Raw genomic sequence first — 26633 nt, forward strand, 5'->3', positions numbered from 1 at the left:
TGGGCGAGGCCACGTCCCCTTCTATGACGAGATGCCGTCTGTATCTATACCAGTTGCCTGGAACGCACCATAACTCCACATAAGAATCAAACAACAACAGGAAACAGTTACTGGGACGTTAGCATCATGTTGCTATGCTACGTTCCAAGAGCACATTCAAACAGAAGCAAAACCAACAGGAAGAAAACGGAGGAGACTTTACTAAAATGCCACTGACTCGTGGAAACCTCGCTTCATGTTGTCCTCAGAGTCGGTGGACGTCCTGCCCTCCATCTGTCCAACCAAAGGGTCCGCTGAGGCACGTTCTGCGGGCGCTGCTTGGGGCCTTCGGTGGAGCTGTCCTGTTTCTTGGCATCTCTCATAACCTCCCTCTCAACCTGGAGCTGAAGCTGACCGCGGGAGCCGTCTTCACCGCTCTGTGCGCTGTGGGCGGGGCTTGCTCGTCTTTCGTCAGGTGTGCTCTCCTGCTCACATTTCCCATGATGCTCGGCTCCAGGGGCAGGACCTACCTCCTCCTGCAGCTCCTGTCCCTCCTCTACTCGGGTCCGGTGCAGAATGTCCAGCAGAACGTGGAAGCCTCTGCCCTCAGTGTGTCCTGTAACCTGGACCTCCAGCTGAACCACAGTCGCCTTCTGTGGAGACAGAGCATCGTCCCGCTCATCAGCATCGCGGAGGAGCTCACGGGAAGCACGTCGGAGTTTGTGGACGAGACCACGAACGTGAGCGGGACGTTCCAGACCTTCAGACGGGACATGATGCAGCAGTACGGGGCCGAGCCGTTAACCGGCGACGCCGATGCCGCGCAGCAGCAGATCACGACTAACACCCGGCTGCAGTGCGACGGCGTGGTGCAGGGGGCGGTGACGCGCTGCTCTGACTGGTTCGCTCAGAAGTGGAGCGAATGCCTGTCCACGGTGTCCGTCCCCGTCATCAACCACCTGCTCTGTGTCCCCATGAAGTTCAGCTTCCTCTGCGACATCCTCCGCGTGATGACGCCCTGGTGCACAGAGCGCCTCCCGGTGGAGGGGAACGTGGGGGCTCTGTGGCAGCAGCTGAACCAGTCCATGAACCAGTTCCAGCAGGAGTTCAGAGCCAGCATGGTCCTGGAGGAGGAGCAGGAGCAGGACGCTCTGGAGGGAACTCTGCTGGACCAGGCCTTCACAGCCGCAGTCCAGAACTCCATCCTCAGACTCAGGTCAGGCTCCGAGGTCCTGATGGATGTTCTACAGACCGCCAAGTCCTTCACCTTCATCACCGTCATCCTCCAAGCCGTGGTTTACCTGCTGCGCTACAGGAGGGACCTTCGCTTCGATAACGTCTACATCACACAGTATTTCAGACGCATCGAGGCGCGACGCCAGGCTCAGGGAAAGCGCCGTGTCCTGCCCCTGTCCAAACCAGACCGAAGCAGATTCATCCAGCCCTGCAGTCTGAGGATCCACCCACAGGAGGCGCCGCCGCTGTTCTCCGGCCTGGTCCAGGCTCTGTCTCTCGGGCTCCTGACTCTGATTCTGGTGGGTCTGGACCTGGTTCTGTTCCACGTCCTGCAGATCGTCAGCCGCAACACCATCACCAACTTCAACATCACGGGCTCGCAGCAGGTGAGCGTGCGGGTGGGCGGGGCCTCTATCATGGCCCGCCTCCTCAGGAAGACGGTCTCGGCCTTCAACAGCTCGGCCCACTTCGACATCGACAGCAGCAACGCAGCGTGCGCCGTGACGCCCTCCGCGCTCTCGCCGTCGGTCTACTTGAGCTGCGCCGCCTGTGTCCTCGTGATGGCGCTGTGCAGCATCCTCCAGATCTACAGCAGCCGCCTGCGAAGAGTCGTCTCCGCCTCCTTCCACCCACAGAGAGAGAAGAGGCGGGTCTTGTTCCTGTACAACCTGCTCCTGCAGAGGAACAGGAAGTGCCCGGGCTCGAACAGGAAACGCGGCCGGCGGCGCCTGAACGTGGTCTGTGGTCGCTGCCTCTGCTGCTGCCGCCAGGGGGAGATCGAGTATGAGCAGGGATAGTCCTGGGACTAAACCAGGACGGCCCCAGCTCTGAACCAATAGGATAAATGCAGACTTAAATAAAAGAAAGTGTTCATTAAAAGAAGTCCCGGCCTTTTGAATATCTGATGTTCTGGAGCAGTGGTTCTCAACTGGGGGGGTCCTGGAACTGTTCTCAGTGGGTCGCAAGCCTTTCCAAGAAAACATCTAAAGGTCAGCACACACTACACGACTTTTCTAGTCTTAAACGATTTTATATAGAATGGGGGGTCCACACTACACGACTGGATTCAGTGCGATTATAGAACGTCTGGGGGTTCACACAGAACGACTGAGAATCGTAAGAGCGACACACGATTCTGACAAACAGCTGATGTTTTATAACTCAGCGCGTCTGTCGTCTCTACGGCTTCGAAAACTGACCCCAAATCCGCAAAGACAGGTCTGTGTTTGTGAGCGTGGGATAACGTGTTTCCTGATTGGTCAACGGTGTCAACAATGTCACAACACCGCAGTGCTAGCTTACTGCTACTACGAAGCTTCAACTTGGCTATAGTTCTGTCAAATGGAGATAAAAGTTGGCGACAGGAAGAAGCGGGACGTATTTCAGTGGATTTAATAAGAAAAGGAGACGGGCCTCAGCCTCGAGATGCAGGAGGCAGCGGCGAGGTGAAGCTGAACAGTTCGTCTCCAAACTCCAAACTCAGTAAGTGCCGGTAAACTCTGTTCGTGGTTGAAATGTAGCTGGAAAAGGTGGTTGTCGTGAACTTTTGGTGATATGAAGTGAAAAAAAGGAGGCGCTGCGGTGTTTTCCTGTTTGTATATCAGTCTGTCATTGGCCGCTGCGTTCTGTGCGTTCACATTTGGGACGGCAAAATCATCCCGTGCGACCAAAATCGGGCTTAGTAATCAAACATGTTTGATTTCCTACGACTGGAGTCTAGTCGCATCTTTCTACAGCCCACACTACACAATTCGAACGTCAGTCCAGTCGTGACCCCCCCCCACACTACACGACCCGACTCTGTGTGACCGCCTTCGACTGGACGCGACTCGAGAAGACTCGGCACGACTGAGAATTCGAGCAAAATCAGGCATAAAAGTCATGTAGTGTGTGCTGACCTTACGAGTATAGGATCACAACACCAGGTTTTATCATCTTCTTTGGTTTATGTAATGCTTATTCAACAACATTTTTCGAGGAAAAGACAACATTTGACATTATATTTTCAGTCGTATTTGGGTCCTGACGCCAAACCAGCAGAGAACCACTGGTCTAGTGAGTTAGATCCACTCACCAGTTGCTTTGTGGCTCTTTTGTTCAGGCGAAAATCAAAATCGACTTGTTTGAGCATTGCTGCCATTGTACTACACTGCTGAAGGAAAAATACAAACCTGTCCTTCACATTTTGAAAGCCCACAATCGTGCAAGCAGTATAAATATACGCACATCACCAGGTGCAAGGCTGCAGAGAACAGAGAAAAGGCTGCACACTTACTCCACATGTATTCATTGTGATCCAGGAGGATCTCCCTCAGGTCATTGAAGCTCATACTTGAACATCATCCTGAGCAGATTCACTGCGGCGCTAACCTCGCGGTTTGATCCAAGTGAAAGTTTGTTTCTACAAAGTCATTCCCACTGCTGCCTCCGAGGGGAGCGACAGGTGGTAGAGCGGCTCGCCCTCTGACCTGAGGGTCTGCAGTTCAACTGGCAGGTGTACACTGTCATTGTGTTCTTTGGATAGATAGATAGATAGATAGATAGATAGATAGATAGATAGATAGATAGATAGATAGATAGATAGATAGATAGATAGATAGATAGATAGATAGATAGATAGATAGATAGATAGATAGATAGCATTTTGGGAATCATTCAGGCGACATAGTAACTTTAACAGGAGGTTTCTCAAGACTGTTTGCAAAGTGTTTCCTCGATTTGACCCAAAGAGTTCACTGGCACTTGTCCACCGGGGCTTTTTATATAAAATTCTCAATGCATCATTGTGTGCAACCGTAAGATTCTGGAAACTGGACTTTTTATAATTCACCCACAATATGTGACCATATCTCGTTTACCGGGCAAACTCTTCATCCCGGGCCTCTGTGTTTTAGAGTCATATCTTTTTATGTTAAAATGATTAAACATACAATGTTTAAAACGCACCCACAAAGCTGCATATGCATGAGGGCTGGGACAAAATATCAGATCGCAATACTTTTGGCTGCATCACCAAGGATCAATACTTAATCAAGTCTCGCAATACATTCGATACTTGAGTTTGGAGGAGTTTTTATCCTGACCTTCTTTGTTTTCCAGTAACAGTTATACAGTCACTGGAGTACTACTTAGTACTTCAGTAAATGTCATGTGGTTTATAAACTTTGGGCACATGACTGCTTTCTCTTGACACATTTTAACAGGTTAAGGTAAACATATTACAGATCATAATTCTTTACTGTATCGCAACATGACGAAAGGACAAGATCGCAGATACAAGCGGCTGAAATGAGTTTCCTTTGCAGGGTGGCTAGGCTGGGAGCTCAGTCACCCGGGAGGAGCTCGGAGTAGAGTTGCTGCTCCTTCACGTCGAAAGGAGCAGCTGAGGTGGCATCTGTTTCGGATGCCTCCTGGTCGCCTCCCGCGGGAGGGGGACAAGACCTGGTGGAAGGCCCAGGACACGCTGGTGGGACTATGTCTCCGAGCTGGCCTGGTGTCGCCTCGGGGTCCCCCCAGAACAGCTGGAGGAGGTGTGTGTGGACCGGGAAGTTTGGGCATCTCTGCTGAGACTGCTGCCCCCGCGACCCGGCCCCGGATAAAGCGGAAGAAAATGGATGGCTCCGGAGTATTGTGATACGTATCGGATCATGACAAAAGTCCTCAGCCCTAATATGTGTACTTGTTAAAAAAAATGTACGTGCTTTAAAGGGACTATAGGGAGTTTAAATTATGTGTTTTCCTCCCCCTACATGTTCCTCCATGTCCTAATGTGTAGAATGAGCTCAGACTTGTTCACCACAACTGCCTCTAAAATCCTGTACGGTCACTCAAAAATGTGTCACTTCGGCCCGAATTGCCGTCATGCACGAGTTTAATATAAAAGGTGCAGTTACACATATGGCCTGAGGTGGCAGTAGTAAGTATAAAGTGGCGAACTTGCATCCAGCCCCTTTAAAGGAACAGGCCACCGTTTTTCCACACTGAGATATGTTCTTGCCTGAGCTTAGACGAGTTGATGCGTACCTGTCTGGTCTTCGTGTGTGCCCTCTGTCGCGCAAAACGACCAAAGATGTTGCTAGCATTTGTCCTCTCCCAGCATATTCCTACAGCTCCAAACAAGGGTGAAGTTGGAAGCTTCCACGCTCTTCCACAGGCACAAAGACCAGACAGGTACACATCAACTCGTCTAAGCTCAGGTAAGAACATATCTCAGTATGGGAAAACGGTGGCCTGTTCCTTTAACAACTGGAAATAGAACTTGGAAAGTCGGGCCAAACTCTGCCTACAGGATGATTTTGATTTGTAAATTCATCCTTAAAAACCTGATGAGCAACAGTGGCCGATCCAAACGCAAGCTCCACAAATTAGTCTTCGCTCTCGGAGTCACCAGCGTCCACCATCGCACTCCGCCTCGCTCAGCAACTCTTTGCCCATTTTCTTCGCAAATGATTATAAAAACCGCGCTCCAGCGACTTAACGCGCGATGAGTTTGACCCTCCCGTGACCTTGGCTGACCCTTGACCCGGACAGGCGCGGGAAATGAGCTCGTCCTCCACCAGAGCAGATGATTATGTTTACGGCCTGAAACATAAGCAGTTTTTGGTGAAGGCCGGTAAGTGATGACGCTCATTTAAGTTGTGTTCGTTTATCTGTAGCTTTAAGCCGCTCCTCGGGGGAACTTTCCTCTCATTATGGGTACGTTATTGTGATGTTTTCACGTTGTAGTTAAAGTTTGAGGAAGAGAAAGTCAATACAAGTCCAAACATCCTGCAAATCAAGAAAAAAGAAATGAAATGAATAGTACAGGGGAGATGAAATGAAGAAATTATAGCTTAAATTCTGTCTTTTTGGTTAATTATAGCCTGTCTGTGACTTGTCTTTTGGTTGTTGTTTTGTGCAGTAACGGAAGAGATTTAAATACATTTTTTGTTGTTTCGTTTTTCATATTTCGCACAAACTGATCTGCCCAAACGTGCCCAAAGGATGAGATCAGCAGAACGTCCTGAACATCTTGAATGACCGGGTTATTCCATTAACCAGAGCTGGTCATGATGTCGTCTTACACGGTGGTTCCCAAAGTGGGGTCCGGAGGTCCTCAGCAGGGGACACTGGGAAAAATGTATTCACTACATTATAGGCCCGACCGATAGGGATTTTTGGGGTCCGATACCGATATGAAGGGTTGAAATTGTTTGCCTCTATCGATGTCACTTCCTGTCGGTGTCCAATAAGGAAGTGAAACTATAAATATCACAAACATTAAAACTGAAGAAAGCTGTAATCGTGTTAGCTGTGTTTTAACAAAAAACTGTGTCGAATGTCTGATATGCACTTTAAAGGGGCTAGATGCAAGTTAGTCATTTTATGCTCACTACTGCCACCTCAGGTCATACGTGTAACTGCAGCTTCTACAGTATATTAAGCTCGTGCATGACGGCACTTCGGACCCGAATTAACACCTTTCTGAGTGACAGGATTTTAGAGGCAGTTGTGGTGAACAGGTCTGAGCTCATTCTACACATTAGGACATGGCTGAACATGTAGGGGGAGGAAAATTCTTGGTTTTAACATTTTAAACGCCGAGAGTTTTGGCCAAATGAGTTTAATGACATTTAATGCTTTTTAATCCTCTTTTTAAGCCATGAAGAATCATCCCTGAGAAGAATCGTGTTATTGAGAATGCTTTTGGTGAAGTTCGCGATGAATTTAGATGACCCTAAACACTAGGGATGGGAGTCTTAGGCCTCTGTCCGATACGATTCACATCTCAATACACCTGCCACAATCCGATACATTTAAGATACACCTGGTGACACCAGAGACGTGATTCGACTTATCACCATGATTCGATAGAACCAGTTCAAATAAATTTGACAAATATTTCCAATTATTGATGCCCTGCACTGATATTAGACAACTTTAAAGTTAACATTTTTTCTGGTTTTGTAGACTACATATGGAACTATTATTTCCAACCTTTTTTTTTTTAATTATATATTCAATGGGTTTAACCACCTTAAAGAGGGGGTATTATGCTTTTTTCAATCACATAGTACCAGTCTATATCACACTACAATGATGACGAAACCTTCTGTTGGTCTGTAAATGCAGTAAATTAGAATAACTGCCGTGTATAAAATGTCTCTCTCAAAATGGCTGTAGTGAATGTCTTGAAATAGGCCTCTGTCTCTTTAAGAACCTCTGGCCCTTTCCGACACGCCCCCTCCACACGCTGTCTGTGGCATCAGTGGGGAGGGGGTTCTGCTGAGGGGCAGTGGTTGGTTACTCGGCTGGTGACGAAAGCTCGGAGGCGTCTCCAGGAGGTGGGGGCGTTCCTAGGAGGACTCAGGCAAACCTATCCCTAAAATGGCCGCCATCAGAGTTTTTACAGATTACTCAAAAATACGTGAATGTGCCAAGGCAACACTTCAGGCATGTTTTTAATGAGGGAATGACAGAATAACATCGATTTTGCATAATACCCCCCCTTTAAGGTTATTTTTTCTTTTGTTTTTTTCAACATTTTTGGGGGGACAATTACTATAAATCCATAATCAGTTCAAATTTAAGAGGCAATTGTGTGAATTATTTCCAGAGTAAATCAAGCACATGTCTATGCTAATTAGTGGGCGGGGCTTCCTCTGCCTCTCAGCGCAGTGTTCTCCCACCTGTCTCAAATGCAGCGCGGTAAAGTGGATTTCTGGACTCTTTCTGGGCTCTTTACGCTCGTAAATGGACATAATGACTTAGGCAAATGAAGATGGCTGATTATAGCCATGTTTGGAATATTCATCTGCGTTCGACTCCACACACATGTGCTTCTGCCGCTCTCCACCTGAAGTTTACCGGTCAGACACATGCTCTTCGTAGGTCTTGACGCAGGCAGCGGCCCAGGGGACTCTGCAGACGTAACGTATCTGGATCAAACCGATATGAGTGCGTAAAATCCGATGCGTCTTGTGTTTATCCTCTGAACTGCATCGATCTGTGGCCTCTCTGCTGATGCACTCACATCTCTCGTGCGCAAATCCGTGTATCGACGCAAATCAGTTTCCACCCATCCCCACTAAATACTTCATACCATCATTTTTACGTACTGAGATATGTTCTGAGCTTTCTTAGACGCCTGGCCTCAATCAGGGTCTGTTCAAAGTTCTTTTACATGTTCTTTCAGTCTATGGTGTCCACTGTTCTTTTTTAAGCTGTTGTTTTTTGCCCGGAAAAGGAAAAGGGACACTCAGAGGCTGACCCGGCTCATTAGGAAGGCGGGTTCGGTGGTTGGACTGGGCCTGGACTCAGTGGAGGAGGTGGTGGAGCAGAGGACGCTCTCTAAAGATCAGGGCGATCCTGTCCAAGCAGAGCCGCCCCCTTAACTCGGTCTCCTCCCGCCAGAGAAGCGCCGTGAGCTCCAGACTCCGCTCTCTGCGATGCTCCAAGGACAGACCGAAGAGCTCTTTTGTCCCACATGCCATCAGGCTTTATAACAGAGCCACGGCAGAGGGGGTGGAGAGGGGGACATGTCTTGAATATTGTCTGGTAGTTTTTGATCCTGCTCTGTTTGTGTAAATGTGAGCAAGAGACAAATGCACAATTTCCTTCGGGATCAATAAAGTATCTATCTATCTATCTATCTATCTATCTATCTATCTTAGACGAGTTCATGTGCACCTGTCTGGTCTTCACGTAAACACAGCACAGACGGCGTTAGCATTTAGCCTCTCCTCCTCTCCTCTATAGCTCGAGGTGAAGATAGAAGCTTCCAAGCTCTTCCACGTTTTCCCTATTTTAATATGGTTACATGAAGTGTTACACGATCCTAGTTACACAAGATTAAACAATGTGGATTTTTTGTAAGGGATAATGTTTAGAACGCTGGTCACTAAATACCTTCAGGGCGGTTCATTATATACATTATCCTGCTTATTATACGGCCATTTGCCAACTGAGCACACCCAACATAAACTTCATACACTTTCATGAAGGCCGAAAGGTTTCTTTAATGACTTCCGCGGCAACTAGTTCCCATAAGTTTGGTTAGGCGAGTAGCAGCAAGGCTAGTAGTTATGGTGCGTTCCAGGCAACTGGTAACTGGTATTTTTCCCACTTGAAAGTCACCAGTTACGACTTCAGTGCGTTCCAGGTGATTGAAGTCATCGTATGTAAACAAAACTGCTAATGCTACAACAGTTAGCTCATACGATGCTAACGTTATATGAACGTTTCTTCAAACCAGATCTTATTACAAACATGCGACATAACGTTGTGTTTAAGCTGTGACCAAAAGTAACGTTCACGTCACTGATGTAGTGGTTTTGTTACAGGTTTAACGTTAGCAGCGCTGCTCCACTGGGGGGCGCCATCACTGTCTTCATCTCGTATACGAACTCGTAGCAGTCTTCAGGTTTCCGAGTTTACAAGTTGTAATTACAAGTTTGAGCGGCTCCAAGGCATTTTTCCAAGTGGGACGTGGTAAATTTACCAGTTGCCTGGAACGCACCACTAGCCTAGCTACTTAGTTGAAGGTGCAGTTGGAGGAATGGTCCTCTATCAAAAAATAATGACCGGTAGAACGTTGGGAAATCCCATTCAAATCAATGGAGCGTTCTACTTGCATTGTGAAGAGCCGTTTAATAAAAGTGGATAAAAAGCGGAACAATATTGTAAGGCGTAATAATACCAGGAGTATTTCAAGATCCGCGCAGTAATATCTTCACTTTACTGTGTGGATGCCGAAATACCGTAAATGCTGTAATATAGGCCGGGGCCTTTATTTACTCAAGGGCATCTAGGACCAGGCCTTTATTGGAACCAGGCCACAATTAGAGACAGGCCTTTATTTCTATTTGAGCAAAACGGACGACCAGGAAAACGAAGAAAAACGAGATTTGTGTCCATTTGAACCTAAAATATTACGTTCATTTATTAACATTTCAAACCCTCTCCCAGCGGCTGGAACATTGACGCCTTTTATTTTGTCGGGACAACAGGAAGTGTTTTGTTGTTGTTAGTGGAGCTTTGACATCAATGTCACTGCAGGTTTCTGTTTCGTTTTTACCGCGGACCGGATTATTTGTTGTTATCTCGTGTAAAAGGCGAGTTTAGACGGAGCGTTTGTGTTTGTGATCGATCATGAGACTGACCCGAGAGAAGACGAGACGCTCGCGCTGATGGGAGGAGTTATTTTGAGGCGTGGGACTGACCTGCACACGGAGCAGCTGGACGTGCTTTGAAGACGCGATGGAGACTTTATTAAAACCCTGGAGGATCACACAACATTTGTTGCCCTGTTTCTACAAATAGTCACAGGAGGTTTGAAAAGTGGCTAAATCTGTGTCAAAGTTACGATTGGATCAGCTCCTCCACAGTGTTCTCATCGGCCCGGGTTCAGTTTGTTACTTCCTGCACGTGAGTTTTCATTTACACCAATATGAGACAAATTCCTAACATGGGGAATATTTCTACCGCTATAGTTTCTAATAAAAGCCCCGGCCTGTTTTAGAGACCGGCTTTAATTTGCCTCTGCCAGCCGCGAACCCGGTCACTGTTAGAGACCCGGCCGCTAATGGAATACAGGCCAGTATTAGAGAATTTACGGTACTCCTGGTTTATTATAGGGAAAACGTGGAAGAGCTCGGTAGCTTCTATCTTCACCTCGAGCTATAGTGGAGAGAGGGAGAGGCTAAATGCTAACGCCGTCTGTGCTGTGTGTACATGACTGAGGGCACGCGTGAAGACCAGACAGGTCCTCATGAAGTCGTCTAAGCTCAGGTAAGAACATATCTCAGTATGTAAAAACTGTGGCCTATTCCTTTAACCCCTTAACTCCCACTTGAACCGAGCACATTTTCTCCAGTTTGGCTTTACCCCAATCCAAGAGCTTCTGGAAAAAAGGCGTGAAAATAGTGACAGAACTGAGACGAACACAATGATGAAAATGTGACAAAAAAGCGAGAAAACTTCAACAAAAAAGTGACGAAAAAATGACAAAAAATGTCACAAAAAAATTACAAAAATTTGACCAAAAAATGACAATAAATTTATGGAAAAAGTGCAAATTATGTCACAAAAAATTGACAAAAAATGTCACAAAAAAATGACAAAAATGTGACAAAAAGTGAAAGAAATGAAGAAAAATAAATTACAAAACAGTTACAAAAATGAGTCGAATACCCCCCCCAAAAAAAATGATGGAAAAAAATCTGATGATGTGAGGAAAAAGATCCATTTAGATGAGTTTTGTAGATCTTAGCTTTCAAATGAGGCGTTACACTGGCCTACGGGGTTTGGGTAAAGCTGAACTGGAGTTAAAACCGCCGATCTCCTGTTTTTTTCTTGTTGCCAAATCTGCAAAAACAGTTTCCAGGGCCTTTAACTTTTGACTGAAATGAGTTTTTGATTCTCTATTGCCGCCTCCTTGTCTCATTAAGCCTTAATGTCTGTATTTCAATGTGCACTTATCGACACAAACGCCGGCATCTCCCTCTAAAGCGCCACATTTGAATAATTCTACGAAATAAAATACGTCCTTCACTTTAGCCCATAATTACGGCTGCGTCGGCTTTTCATCCTCTTGACCTCGCGACCCCGTCGTCAAAGCTCGAGCCCGGCTACACATTTCTATAGAGGCTGGAAAAGTAATTGCTGTGGGAAGCCGCGCTCGGCTTTTTTTCGCCACCGAATTCCGCACTCGGAAAAAATGCAACGGGCGCGTGCGATAATTGGCATGTGCGGCGGGTTTTGATTTTCATCTGAAATGCGCCGGCTCTATTGAAAGTTTGTCTGCGAGGTCAGGGCGGCATTGATCTGAAACGGTGGCGCTTTGTGCACGAGGCGGGGCGGGTCGATGAGGGAGCCAGGGGACGGGCGGCACAATGGCACGGGCAGACGTGGGGAGGAGGCCGCAAAGGTTCGGACGCTGTCACATTTTCCCTCCTTATTGTATTATGCTAAATTGATTTCAAATGGTGGGTTGTAGATACAGACGGCGTCTCTAAACGGTCATGTTTTTGATCATCATTAATTTCAGTTCTGTTCATCACAGAGCTACCAAAATCACACATGAGGTTTATTAGATAGTCCGTTTCATCCATAGATATAATAATTAGAGATACATTAATACCTTTTCTGCCCCATTCATAGAAAAGGTCCTGAGTCCTGTGTGAACCTTTATGGCCGCTCTGTCTTCTCCTGCGCAGCCTGTTCTTTAAAAAGGCGGGAAGTCCTGCACTCATGGGGTGGGCGGAGCCTCCATAGAGCTCCAGAGCTTGATTGACAGGTTCTGGAGCCAGTCAATGCACTGAGAATGCTTCCAAATTTTGGGCTGATTAACAAAAACTACAATTGTTAAAAATATTTCTCCTACCGCAGCGTTGTCACATGGGTCAAAGCGATTTTTAGAAAAAGAAAAACTCTTTGGAGCCAGACTTTAAGCCGTTCTTGGGACGTTTGAATTCCCATTACAATCAAAGATCCCAAGTGCCTCTTGTAGGGCTTTTCCACCAAGGTGTTGGTTCTGGGCTGGTTCTGGTGCCGGGTTGGTTCCATACTGACTTGGTTTTCCACCAAAATGAGAGCTGAGCCTATTGTCATAGCAACGCTTTGGGAAGTCAACATAAAACATGGATAGTAACATCTCACTACAGCCACTTCTGGTTATAAAATACAGAAAAATATGTTATGTTTCAGTCACAGAAGCCGTTCACATTTTGATTTCTTCTTTCTAACTCTTGTTTTAGCTAAAGAGCATAAAGCAAAGCAACAGTTTCCTCCACAGAGACTGTTTTGGCTTCTCCAGGAAGTTCTAAGCACAAACTAACTAATATTGATTGTTTGTTGGAGGAGAGAGCCACGCCCCCAGCCGCTGACATCACTGGCGCTCGTTTCTTGGTCCAGCTTTTAATTGGTTCCCAACCGGCACCAGATTTTGGAACCAAGAGCCAGCGTTTTTTCAGTGGAAAAAGAAAGAACCGGTTCTGAAACTGGAACTGGCCCAGAACCAGCACCGGCACCAGCCTGGTGGAAAAGGGCTATTGCAGTCGCCCCTGACCAACAGGGGGCGGTATTACAGCAATGTCAGCTCCCCGCCATAAGGACCATGCGTGTTCCTCGCCCATTGGTTTCATGGCACTGCAGCCCCATTGATTTTGAACTTTTTGCACCCTCCGCTTTAGTGGCGTCATATCATATCTCTATTTGCACCATGTCTGTGTAAGCTCTCAGTCATACAGGAGTTGTCCATCTTCGGTATTCGAGTCGTCTTCTGGACTCAGTGGTTGGCGTCTCGAACGTTTCGCCTCTCATCCAAAAGGCTTCGTCAGCGAACTAAGGTTCTGTTCAGCTCGCAGCTCTGTGCAACTCGATTTGCACCCTTTTGAAACTCTAACACCCTCTCAGTCAGTTTATTGGTCCCAGCCTGAAGCCGGAGGAACACGATGTGGCAGAGTATTGGGAGCATGAGCGGTCACCCGGGGGTCCAGCGATTTGGTAATTCCTCCTCTCCTATCCTACCCCCAGGAGAGGGAGCAGTTTTGACCTGGCGCTCAGCCCTCCCTGGGCCTTCCTGATCTCCTGCGTCTCTGTTTCTTTCTCTTCCTGAGTGGGGCTCCCGGATTCTCACCACCCTGTTACCCCCCTGTTCTAAACTAATGAACTTACCCTCTGCTTCAGACGGTGATTCTTTAGCCCTGTTCACGGAGGAACCCGCCTACAGGGATTGCACAAGCAGAACTGAAGCTCCAACAAGGACTGGACGTTCTGCGGTCTTGGCTCGTCTTCTGAGGGACTCCCATTCGCCCTGGGTCTCTATGGCCTGTCGGTCCATGGGAGTGGATCTCTCCTTCTGTGGATCTCCCAAAGGTTCTCTTTCTCCCACTGGGTTTTTGAGTTTTACGCCGTGTCAGAGAGTCTAAGGACTGGGGTCACCGCCTACTGCCAACTCTTATTAGGACATTATCTGTGCCTGGATACTTTTACATTCGCCTGAACTTTACAATGGCTTGTTTACTGTTTTGTTTCATTGTTTTAATGTACCTTCCTCCTATTGGGTTACAGTAGATATAGATGAAGACACTTTTGGCCCTGGAATCTAGTATTCTGAATGCAATTATTTAACTTCTCCTGCAGCGTATCAATTTTCGTCGTAACGGATCCAGAAGCAGCGACAGCGGTGGTAGCATGACACGTTCACCTGCGCGGGGTCATTGCCCGACATTGATTTAAACCCTTTGTGTGCGACTGTCAATAGCGTTGGGGAAAACAAAAAGCTGCTTTGCAAATGGAGCACAAAGAGACCCACAATGCCGAGCGGTGTGGGTGCGTTCGAAGCGCGAGTGTGGACAGAATTAAAGCCGGAGAGAGACCCAATGCATCACGCTGATCACTGTGGACACTGTTAGCTCTGCACTCGGCTGATAGAACACTAATGCTGTCCGTTATTGTGGTGCGGGGGGACGGCCTGTCCGCTGGAATTAAACCAGCGCTGGGATGTGGCATGACCGAGCAAAAAGCCGCTCCCTCGTTGAAAACATATTCAGAGGTGTGTTTGGTTTCCTGGTCAATGTGGATTTTTTTTTTTTAATAGTTTTCTCCCTTTACATCTCAGAGACAAAACTTACCCTGCACGAGGCTGATTTCATGACGTTTTGTCGATAGCAAGGCGGAGATTCCATCCGACATATTTTACATCCATGTGTCCTGCAAAGATGGAATGAAGCTATAATCCAAATATCGGCATTTCTGGGAGACACTTGTACACAGTGTTGGGCAAGTTACTTTAAAGGGACTATACAGAGTTTAAAAATTTAAAAATGATGTATTTTCCTCAACAACTGCTTCTGAAATCCTGCACTTAAAGGAACAGGCCACCGTTTTTACATACTGAGATATGTTCTTACCTTAGCTTTGACGAGTTCTTTAGGACCTGTCTGATCTTCACCCGTGCCTTCAGTCACGTAAACAAAGCGCAGACGACGTTAGCATTTAGCCTCTCCCTCTCTCCTCTATAGCTCCAAAACTGGTCAAGATAGAAGCTACCAAGCTCTTCCAGGTTTTCCCTATTTAAATATGGTTACGTGAAGTGTTCCACTAAACAATGTGGATTTTCTAAGCGGATAAAAGGGGGAACTATATTGTAAGGCGTAATAATACCAGGAGTAGTTCGAAATCCGCGCAGTAATCTTCACTTTACCTTGACAGGTCCTAAAGAACTCGTCAAAGCTAAGGTAAGAACATATCTCAGTATGTAAAAACGGTGGCCTATTCCTTTAATATAGAAGGTGCAGCTTTACGTATGACCTGAGGTGGCAGTAGTGAGTATAAAATGACCAACTTCCATCTAGTCCAGGGGTGTCAAACTAATTTTGGGTCGATATTGCTGGGTACATATTACTGTTTCAATAGTGTAGTTCAGTTACCATACTTTGAGATACTTCTGGCAAAATGTAAACAAAACATAGCAACAATGTCATCGAGTAAAAGTGCAGTCATTTCCTTTGCTTGTGTTTTTTTTTTTTTTTTGGAGAACTTTAGGTACACACAACTGCAGATCTTAAACACCAACTTCCACCTTGATTTGGTGCTGCCTTTTATGAGTAGAGTAATTTTAGCCATTTTGCCTTTAAGGCGAGACACTGCAGGTGAATAAGGAAAAAATGTATATTTACAGATATCAATTTGAAACTGTTGCTGTCGATCACTGGCATAAATGTGAGAAAAAAATACATTGCAAGTTTTCTGTCATTTTATCTTTTCATATAAGAACAGGGTGTTATATGCCTAAAAATGCCCCAAATTTCCCATCTTTTCGGCGACGAAATCTGAATAATGGATAGAGCTACATTCAAATTTATGGTTTCATTTGATTAATAAATGAGTTGCCAAGACGTTTTCTGAGGGGATTAAGGATTTCTTGTCTAGTTTGAAAATAAGCTGTTTTTTAGTGGAAGATTTTGTAAAAATTTAATTTTCGCCTTATTTTTTGACATTCAAAACTCAATAAATGGAGCTTAGGGATTAAATAGTGAAAAATCCCACTGAAAAAATCTTCCAAATATTGTTCAGTCCAAGGCTGGAAAAATGAAGTCTTTAGGTCCGACTGATGTGGACATAGTGTCGCCACAATGACAGAAAAATGTGTTTTGAGAAAAAGGCCCTTGAAATTGCATTCTCCCATATAAGTCTATGGGGGAACATTGAATCAGCGCAATATTTAAACATGTTATTGTGAAGATTAGGCATATTTTCTGTTTCCGGGTGAAAGCTTATATGTTCAGAGACCAATTTGGCCCAAAACCTGAAAACTGAAAATGTCTCCCCTTAAAAGACCTTATATTTGAGCAGCATCAGCTTCGTGGTTGTATAAGCTATGCAGTGGCGGAGTGATCTGCTAGAAAATAGTCCCTCAAAATGCGATCATTCATGTGATGCAAGGTCAGTTATATTCCAAAAAGTACTCTATGGACACAGACATTTATATGGTCAGTCTGGTGTTATAAGTGATTTGCCTCAGGTGCTCTGTGGAGCGGGTCACACTGTTTTTAATGCAGGCTAGCTGATACCATAGACATGCACTAGCCTTGCACTAGCCTAGCGCCACAAAACTCTTTAAACATAAGAACTGCATAAATTACAAAAAGAAATATCTCCAGAAATCAGCAACACTCTGGATGAATAGGAAATGAGGCCCTATGTCAAAAATCCTGAATGAACCCTTTAATAATATGGACATAATGTTTAGGCCAGATCTACTTTTTAACTTGACACTTGTCGATTTGTGACTTTTGGATTTGTGTGCGTTTTTTAAAGAAGTTTCCACCCTCACGCCGCGCAAACTCGACACGATAATCCACCATCGCCCGTATCTAACTCCCCGCTTTGTCATTTTGCCGTAATCTCCCTGAAACGCCGCCGTTCTGTCGCGCTCATTTGCATAGCCCGGGCCACAACTGTCGGCGCCGATGATCCATTCCCCCGGATCAAACCCTCGGAACGGCCGGCGGAAAATACGGGGCTAATACCCGTCGCGTTCTATGTAAAAAATCAGGCCATTATTGCGCGCTCCTCCTTCAAAAACAACTGATAAATATGTCCATTTTGCCGCAACTTTCTGCCTATTTCACGCCACTCGCCGCCGTTCATTTCACGCTCGGCTACATGCTATTTATAGCCGGGGACGGGGGGAAAGAGGCGGGAGGCCATTTTGTGACAACCCGAACGCGCCGGCACCGTTCTGAAATATATAGTGTTTATTGTCGGAAGCGGTTTGTCCCCGAAATATGCGGCGCCGGGGAAAAGATTGTTTGTGAATGAAAGCCAGATTAAAATGGCGGCGAGTGCTAAGTTTGATTTTCCGCAGCGTCAGAGGAGGAGATGAGGTGATAGCGCGAAAGCGTCGGGCATAAGTACCTGTCCCCGAGCGTTTACAGCGACGCGTATATTGTGGGAAATACTCCGCTGACAGTTCTGTGATAGAGACATTATTTGGAGCTAAGAAGATGCCGCGGTGGGGGAAAGAGGTACAAGGTCTGCAAAACAGAGGAGAAGAAATGCAGTATTACTGTTGCTATATGCTGGGGTTTTCAAATATTGTTAATAAGAGTTTTAAAGGCACAACAGAGGCTTCAGAGTACAAGATAATTCTTTGTAATGGGGTGGGGAATACAGTCAGGGCCGTAAATATTGGGACTCAATTCTTAGGTTTTTGCGGAATTACAAGTTTTTGTATGTGCGGGGACCATAAGTAATGGGACAAGTGGCTGCTCAGCTGTTCCATAGCATGGGCTGAATGTCCACCCGAGTCCCCGACCCCTCCTGCCTACCATCCACATAGATGTGTTGCTTGTTGAGGCTCCAAAGGTTCTGATTTGGGTTGAGGTCAGGGGAGGAGGGGGTCCACATCATGAGTTTCCCTCCTTTTATGCCCATAGCAGCCAGTGATGCAGAGGTTTTCTTTACAGCAGGACATGGTGCGTCATCATGCATGAGGAGGATCTTGTTAGGGAAAGCACGGCTCTTCTTTTTGTACCATAAAAGAAAGTGGTCAGTCAGAGAGAGGTCATTTTCACACCAGGGAGCCTAAAAGGGCCTAAAGGGGCCGACCAGCTCCATGATTCTGGCCCAAAACATGACTCCGCCCCCTCCTTACTGACGTCACAGCCTTGTTGGGACTTTGTGGCCATTCACCAACCATCCACTACTCCATCCATCTGACCATTCAGGGTTACACGGCCTCATCAGTGAACAAGATTGTTTGAAAATGAGTCTTCATGTATTTCTGAGCCACTGCAGCCGTTTCTGCTTCAGCTTCAGTGAACAGTTTAGGGGAGGCTGGATAGAAGGTTTATGCACAACTGCAGCCTCTGGAGGGTCCTACACTTTGATGTTCGAGAGACTCCAGAGGCACCAGCAGCTTCAAATACCTGTCTGCTGCTTTGTAGCAGCTGTTCTCTTAATCTGATGTGTTTGTCTGGCAGAAACCGTCCATATTGTGCCTTTATCTGCACAAACCTGCGTGTCTCTGAATCATCCACAAATCTCTTATCAGTATGATTATTAAGCTTAATCTTTTATGTAATATCGAAGGTTTTCATACCTAGACCAAGGCATTCAACTATTTCACGCTTTTCATCAGCAGAAAGACCCTTTTTCTTTACCATATTGCTTGAAAATGATGAATAAAGTGGAACATCCTTTTTCAGTAGTTTTTCCCTTAACTGGGCTTAACCGGAAAACTAATCATCCCAGGTCTCTGAGATTAATGTCAGTGATTCAAAGAGCCCCGAGACACGATACCATCCATGAGTTTCATTGAAAAAACTTTGACACTGAAATACAATTTGCATAATAATTTGGAACGTGGTGTGTATAGTCCACTGATTCTGTTGGTGATTCAGACAGAAACCACTGCAGATTTCTTTTTACAATTTTTTTGGTCAGAATTTATTTATTTTTACAAACGATTATTTTATAAAACAGAATGACAGTTTTGGCATTTCAAGTCCCTTTCAGGGGACCACACTACTTATGGTCCCTTGAAAAGTGGGAGGCTCACAGAAAAACGCTTGTAAGTCCTACACCGTTCATCCGATTTGGATGTAAATAGCCTCAAATTAAAGCTAAAAGTCTGCAGTTTAAGCACATCTTTGTTCAAATCCATTGTGGTCGTTCATAGAGCCACAAACATAAGAAGTCGATGTCTCAATGTTTATGGACCTGACTGTATGGAGCAGTCAAACACACTCCAGGACTTTTTCACTCTTATCCTCAGAATTCTTTTGGAGTGAAGATAATCCTGCGTGGACGTCTAAGTGCTTCTAAGGTATTATTACGCCTCACAATATAGTTCCCCTTTTTATCCGCTTAGAAAATCGACACTTGGATCGTGCAACTACTCACATAACCGTATTTAAAAAGGGAAAACGTGGAGCTTGGTCACTTCTAACTTCACCCCTGTTTGGGTCCATAGGAATATACTGGGAGAGGCTAAATGCTAACAACATCTTTGTGCGTGACTGAGCGCACGCGTAAAGACCAGACAGGTACACATCAACTCGTCCAAGCTCAGGTAAGAACATATCTCAGTCTGGAAGAACGGTGGCCTGTTCCTTTTAATCTGTTTTTAATGTGAAACTGTCTATTTATAGCTTATTCTGCAGATATTGGGCGGTTTTTCAGCTTTTTTTTTGTTTAGCTGCCGAGACCTGGCAACCCTGCGACACACAACTCCAGTTTGAAAGTCACCTCTCCCCATTACAGTATTTCCTCTCTTTGTTTCTCGCGCAAATCCCCTCCATTTATCTTTTGCTCCTTGCATCATCCTCGCTATTTTCTTTATTTATTTATCCTGTGCCTTCCCGGCAGCGCAAGTCACTAAAACGCTCTTAACTGCCGGGCGGAGGAGTCAAGCGTAAAACCAACAAGCATCCGTCTTCATCGCGGCGCGGGCACAATTGATCGGAGCGCGCCCGGGATCGTATTTATTATGAAAAGTCTCATTTTTTAAGCGCCGCGTTCGGAGTCGGGCGGCCGGCAGAGGCCCCATAAATCACGTCCAATCAGGGCCCGGAGGTCGGCAAGCCGCGGTCTATCATTCTATCAGGCCTAAGTGGACACAACGGCTTAATCCTGTAACGATCTGAGCGCGTGCGAGCGAGGGGCGGAGCGGAGCGGCCAATCGCGGCGTCGGGGAGGTTTGAATAATGGCACAAGGGGGGAGAGCGGGCCAGGGTGTACGGGGTGCATTATAGAGATGGTGGGAAGAAAACGCTGAGGTAATGGGCATAGGAGCTGGCATCATGCTGTTAGTCAGGTAAAATAACAGGAATCAGAAAGGCTTGAGGTGCTTTAAAGGGGACACGCACATCCAAAAAGGAAGTACACTGGACAAATGACATATAATCTTTGATAAATGGCTTAAAATGTGCTTGAATTAAAGGGATATTTCAGGATTTTTGACATGGGGCCTCATTTCCTAGTTATCCAGAGTGTTGCTGATTTTTGGAGATTTTTTTTTTTGTAATTCATGCACTTCTTATATTTGAAGAGTTTCGTGGCGCTAGGCTTGTGCTAGGCTAGTGCATTTCTATGGTATCAGCTAGCCTGCATTAAAAACAGTGTGACCCGCTCCACAGAGCACCTGAGGCAAATCACTTATAACACCAGACTAACCATATAAATGTCTGTGTCCATAGAATCATGTTTGGAATATAACTGACCTTGCATCACATGAATGATCGCATTTTGAGGGACTATTTTCAAGCAGATCACTCCGCCGCTGCGTAGCTTATACAACCACGAAGCTGATGCTGCTCAAATATAAGTTATTTTAAAGGGGGGGTATTATGCAAAATGGACTTTTTCAAGCTTTACATCATGTTATTATGTCATTCCCTCATTAAAAACATGCCTGAAGTGTTGCCTTGGCACATTCACGGATTTTTGAGTAATCTGTAAAAACTCTGATGGCGGCCATTTTAGGGATAGGTTTGCCTGAGTCCTCCTAGGAACGCCCCCACCTCCTGGAGACGCCTCCGAGCTTTCGTCACCAGCCGAGTAACCGACCACTGCTCCTCAGCAGAACCCCCTCCCCACTGATGCCACAGACAGCGTGTGGAGGGGGCGTGTCGGAAAGGCTCAGAGGTTCTTAAAGAGACAGAGGCCTATTTCAAGACATTCACTACAGCCATTTTGAGAGAGCAATTTTAAACAAGGCAGTTATTCTAATTTACTGCATTTACAGACCAACAGAAGGTTTGGTCATCATTGTGGTGTGATATAGACTGGTGCTATGGGACTGAAAAAAAGCATAATACCCCCTCTTTAATGCAAAATGGTTAAAATTATTCTATGGACACAGACATTTATATGGTTAGTCTGGTGTTATAAGTGATTTGCCTCAGGTGCTCTGTGGAGCGGGTCAGACTGTTTTTAATGCAGGCTAGCTGATACCATAGAAATGCGCTAGCCTTGCACTAGCCTAGCGCTACATAACTCTTTGGACATAAGAACTGCATGAATTACAAAAAATAATATCTCCAGAAATCAGCAACACTCTGGATAACTAGGAAAAGATTCCCTATGTCAAAAATCCTGAAACATCCCTTTAATATATTTCAGACTGTTCCCAGTGCCAAACATTACCGAGAGTTACTTTTATACTATGAAGGTTTTTGCATTGGTTTATTCACTGCGGTGGGAAAAACCTTTGGGAAACAACTTCTTCCAAAGAAAACAACTTCCAAAAGAAAAACATCTGTTTGTCAAGCGCTGACGTCCCCACAGCTGGAGGACTCCTGACCCCACACATGCGCGTCTCTGTAAACACGCAGTTCATTACAAACCGGAGCAGAAGGCAAAGATGGCCGCCGTCGCACCACTGTCAGCGCAGTTTGTCAACGAAGTCCCACCGGACGTACTTCTGTCTGTTTCACTTGATGGAGGAAATTCCTGCCGGACCAAACAATATGGCCGATCTCGGAAGGTTAACAAGTTCTCCTGGTGCTGCGATGCTGGTGGATGTGGAGATTGACGATTACGGTGGTTCTGAAAGGCCACTGTAGGGGAATATTCACAGTTTTTAAAGGCCACAAAGGCTATTTATACAGCTACAACCGCCTTCTTTGCTACCATGGATACAAGGTGGGTCTGTCCTACTGTCCACTCCACTTAAGGGGAGACACTAACAGGCAAAACTCAATTTTTTCAGTTTTCAGGTTTTGGACCAAATTGGTCTCTGAACATACAAGCTTTCACCCGGAAACAGAAAATATGCCTAATCTTCACAATAACATGTTTAAATATTGCCCTGATTCAATGTTCCCCCATAGACTTATATGGGAGAACGCAATTTCAAGGGCCTTTTTCTCAAAACACATTTTTCTGTCATTGTGGCGACACTATGTCCACGTCAGTCGGACCTAAAGACTTCACATTTTCCAGCCTTGGACTGAACAATATTTGGAAGATTTTTTCAGAGGGATTTTTTATTATTTAATCCCTATAATCCCCATTTATTGAGTTTTGAATGTCAAAAAATAAGGCGAAAATTACATTTTTACAAATTTTTCCACTAAAAAACAGCTTATTTTAAAACTAAACAAGAAATCCAAAATCCCCTCTGAAAAAGTCTTGGTAACTCATTCGTCAATAAAATGAAACCATAAATTTGAATGTAGCTCTGTCCATTATTCAGATTTCGTCGCCGAAAAGATGGGAAATTTGGGCCATTTTTAGGCATAAAACACCTTGTTCTTGTATGAAAAGATAAAATGACAGAAAACTTGCAATGGATTTTTTTCTCACATTTATGCCAGTGATCTACAGCAAAGGTTTCAAATTGATATCTGTAAATATACATGTTTTCCCTATTCACCTGCAGTGTCTCGCCTTAATAAAGCCTTTTCACAAAATACATGAAGTTTACTGACTGACACTGACTGACAGTTGCTGCTGTACATCAGAGCGCACTCACCTGTCCTTCCACTGCCGCGGCCCAAAGGTACAGGCTGTTTCCTTTTAACAAAGCGCTGGAAACGACGCCGAGTGGAAACAATAATACGACAGGCCTGTGTTAAACTTATGGCTCGGTGTAATGACGACAGAGGACTATACAGTATACCAGGGGCGGGCAAGTTTGTGTCATGGAGGGCCGATTTTCTCCATTGCCAAAACACCAAGGGCCGAAGCTCACAATTGTAGCCCAAAAGTAAAGCACCTTTTCTCTACAAATATAAGTTTTGCACATAATATATGACCTAATGGGGTGTTTTGCTGGGAAATGTGAAAATATTGACAGCATTTTCCACATCAGTTCGTGCAGAATGCAGCAGCCCCGCCTTCTCACCGGTTCATCCAGACTCAGCCACATCACTCCCGTCCTCTCCTCCCTACACTGGCTCCCGGTCCGTTTTCGGATTGATTTCAAAATTTTAATGTTTCTTTTTAAAGCCCTTCATGCTCTCGCTCCGTTATAAGTGACTTGTTGACCTACATCGCCCCAGCAGAGCTCTCCGGTCTGCCAATCAAATGGTTCTGGACGTGCCCAGGTCCCGGTACAAACAGTGGGGCGATCGTTCTTTCAGGGTTGTAGCGTCTAAACTGTGGAACAGCCTGCCCCTCAGTCTGCGTGTTCTCACAGAGCTGTTCCGCTTTAAGTCTAGATTGAAGACACATCTTTTCAAACTAGCTTTAAAGACTTAGTTCGCACTTATTTGATTTTTTTAATGTTTTTTTATCTTTCTGTGAAGCACCTTTGGTCTTCCTTGTGTTGTTGTAAGGTGCTATATAAATAAACGTTGATTGATTGATTGATTTTAGAGTCCTTTTCACGTATTTGGTCTCTGATTTATGAATAAATGTTTCTTCAAAATTCTCTTGGGGCCAAAGGTTTTATGCTGGAGGGCCGAATTTGGCCCCCGGGCATGACGTTGCCTGCCCCTGCAGTATACAGTGATGAGGCGGCGTAATACATGTCCCACACAGGAACAAAACAAGGGATGTTCGAGAAACCAGCCTTTACAAATGGAGAGCGTGGATCATGGCGGCTCGGTCGGGTTCCATGCAGTTCATACAAAGCATGTGTGAACTGCACAAAGGGGGTTATTTTAACATTAAGAAACATTCCACATCGTCCTCTCTTTTCGCTCTGAGGGGCCTCCGTCACCGCCCGCCTCTCCCCCGATAAAAATACTGATCAACTCTAGTTTCAGCTCCAGCTCCACAGTTCAGATCACAGCAGCCAGGAAAGAGAACGACAACAACATCCGGATTTTCAAAGTAAAATGGTAAATGGACTAAACTTATATAGCACTTTTCTACATTTATCAGAACACAACTGAGCCAGAGAACGGAACAAAACCGGGAAGAGAAAGTTGAGGGAAGTTGTGCGTATCTACAACCAAAATAAACGAGTAACACAAAGACAGAGCAGAGCGAAGGCGATCACGACATGCATTACAGAATATAGTGGGTTCTATTTAAAATGCAAACACATGTGCAGACCCTCTATAGTTAGAGGTAACAGTCAATACAGTATTTACACCCAAACAAAGCCATGACTCGTAAATACAAAGCAGAAACCATTGATGTAAGTAGAGACAAAGCCCTGATCAGATCCTTTAGTACCTTATTCCGTCTGTTTCTTTTGGACAGTCTGTAGTTTTCCCGGAGCCTTCACAGTCGTCTGGTGTGAAGAAAACTTATCTCCTGGTTCTGCTGGTCCCGCTTTAGTCCTGGTTTAGTCCTGGGTTAGTTCCGTTTTTTCCTCGTCTGCTGCTCCTGATGAGCCCATTGCTGCCCCGTCGCCTCATTCATCTCACATTTTGTCTGTTCTGAGAAGTTACTGTCATTGCCAGATTAAAAAATTGCGAAAGAAGAACCAGCACAGCCACAGTCTGATACAGGTCTGATCCCGCTCCATTTTGTAAACATAAGGCGGAACAGGAAGTGGAGTTTAATCGACCAATCAGAGAAGCGTGTTTCTTGTTTCACTGTTTTTCCTCTAGATGGTTTTGCTACAGCGCCCCCCACAGGCGTGTAGGGGAAGCTCTGCATTCAAAATGATGGTTCGATTGACAAAAAAAGAGTTGGAGAGCTGAAACAATGTTGTAATTTTGGTCCCAAATCAAACCGAGTCCCAGGTGTGAATGCGACTTTACATTTCAGTAAAGGGGCTAGATGCAAGTTTGCCATTTTATACTCACTACTGCCACCTCAGGCCATACGTGTAACTGCACCTTCTATATTAAGCTTGTGCATGACGGCACTTCAGACCCGAATTAACACCTTTTTGAGCGACAGTGCAGGATTAGGACATTGTTGAAACATGTAGGGGGAAGAACATACTTAATTTTAACATTTTTGAACTCCGTATAGTCCCTTTAACCGTGAAGAAAAATGAAAGAAATTTTAAAAGTAAACATCTGACCAAATTAAGGGGAGAAACTGCAGGCAAAACTAAATTTTTTCAGTTTTCAGGTTTTGGGCCAAATTGGTCTCTGAACATACAAACTTTCACCCGGAAACAGAAAATATGCCTAATCTTCACAATAACATGTTTAAATATTGCGCTGATTCAATGTTCCCCCATAGACTTATATGGGAGAACGCAATTTCAAGGGCCTTTTTCTCAAAACACATTTTTCTGTCATTGCGGCGACACTATGTCCACGTCGGTCGGACCTAAAGACTTCAAATTTTCCAGCCTTGGACTGAACAATATTTGAAAGATTTTTTCAGAGGGATTTTTTATTATCTAATCCCTTAAGCCCCATTTATTGAGTTTTGAATGTCAAAAAATAAGGCGAAAATTAAATTTTTACAAATTTTTCCACTAAAAAACAGCTTATTTTAAAACTAAACCAGAAATCCAAAATCCCCTCGGAAAACGTCTTGGTAACTCATTCATCAATAAAATGAAACCGTAAATTTGAATGTAGCTCTATCCATTATTCAGATTTCGTCGCCGAAAAGATGGGAAATTTGGGGCATTTTTAGGCATAAAACACCTTGTTCTTATATGAAAAGATAAATGACAGAAAACTTGCAATGTATTTTTTTCTCACATTTATGCCAGTGATCGACAGCAAAAGTTTGAAATTGATATCTGTAAATATAAATTTTTTCCCTATTCACCTGCAGAGTCTCGCCTTAAACTACAGACAGTCTCCGTGTGAATGTGGAACACGTAATTAGGCTCCACAAACAGACAGTAGCTCAGTTATAATCCGAAAATGTGAAGATATTTGACCAATCAACATGAAACGAAAACTCTCCAAGCCTAAATACCCACAACCTGAAAGATCATACAGTGAGAGGAGGAGAGTGAGAGGATGTCCACAGGTTTATGGGTGGGGACAGTGTGCTTTTCAGTCTTAGTTTATCAATCACGGCTCATCAAAAGTGCATTAGTGTGACGTGTTTACATG

The 26633-nt window shown here is 45.1% G+C and overlaps 1 protein-coding gene across 1 annotated transcript; it reads left to right on the top strand.

The window, feature by feature from the left end:
• Positions 1–206: 206 nt before the first annotated feature.
• On the top strand, positions 207–2012 carry LOC306982466 (E3 ubiquitin-protein ligase DCST1-like; the record flags this gene model as incomplete). The annotated part of the gene is made up of 1 exon (XM_079582402.1): positions 207–2012. One exon carries the CDS (start codon positions 207–209, stop codon positions 2010–2012), a length of 1806 nt encoding a protein of 601 aa, XP_079438528.1.
• Positions 2013–26633: the final 24621 nt, after the last annotated feature.

The sequence above is a fragment of the Gobius niger genome (assembly GCF_951799975.1).
Source record: "Gobius niger genome assembly, chromosome: 24".
Classification (NCBI taxonomy): Eukaryota; Metazoa; Chordata; class Actinopteri; order Gobiiformes; family Gobiidae; genus Gobius; species Gobius niger.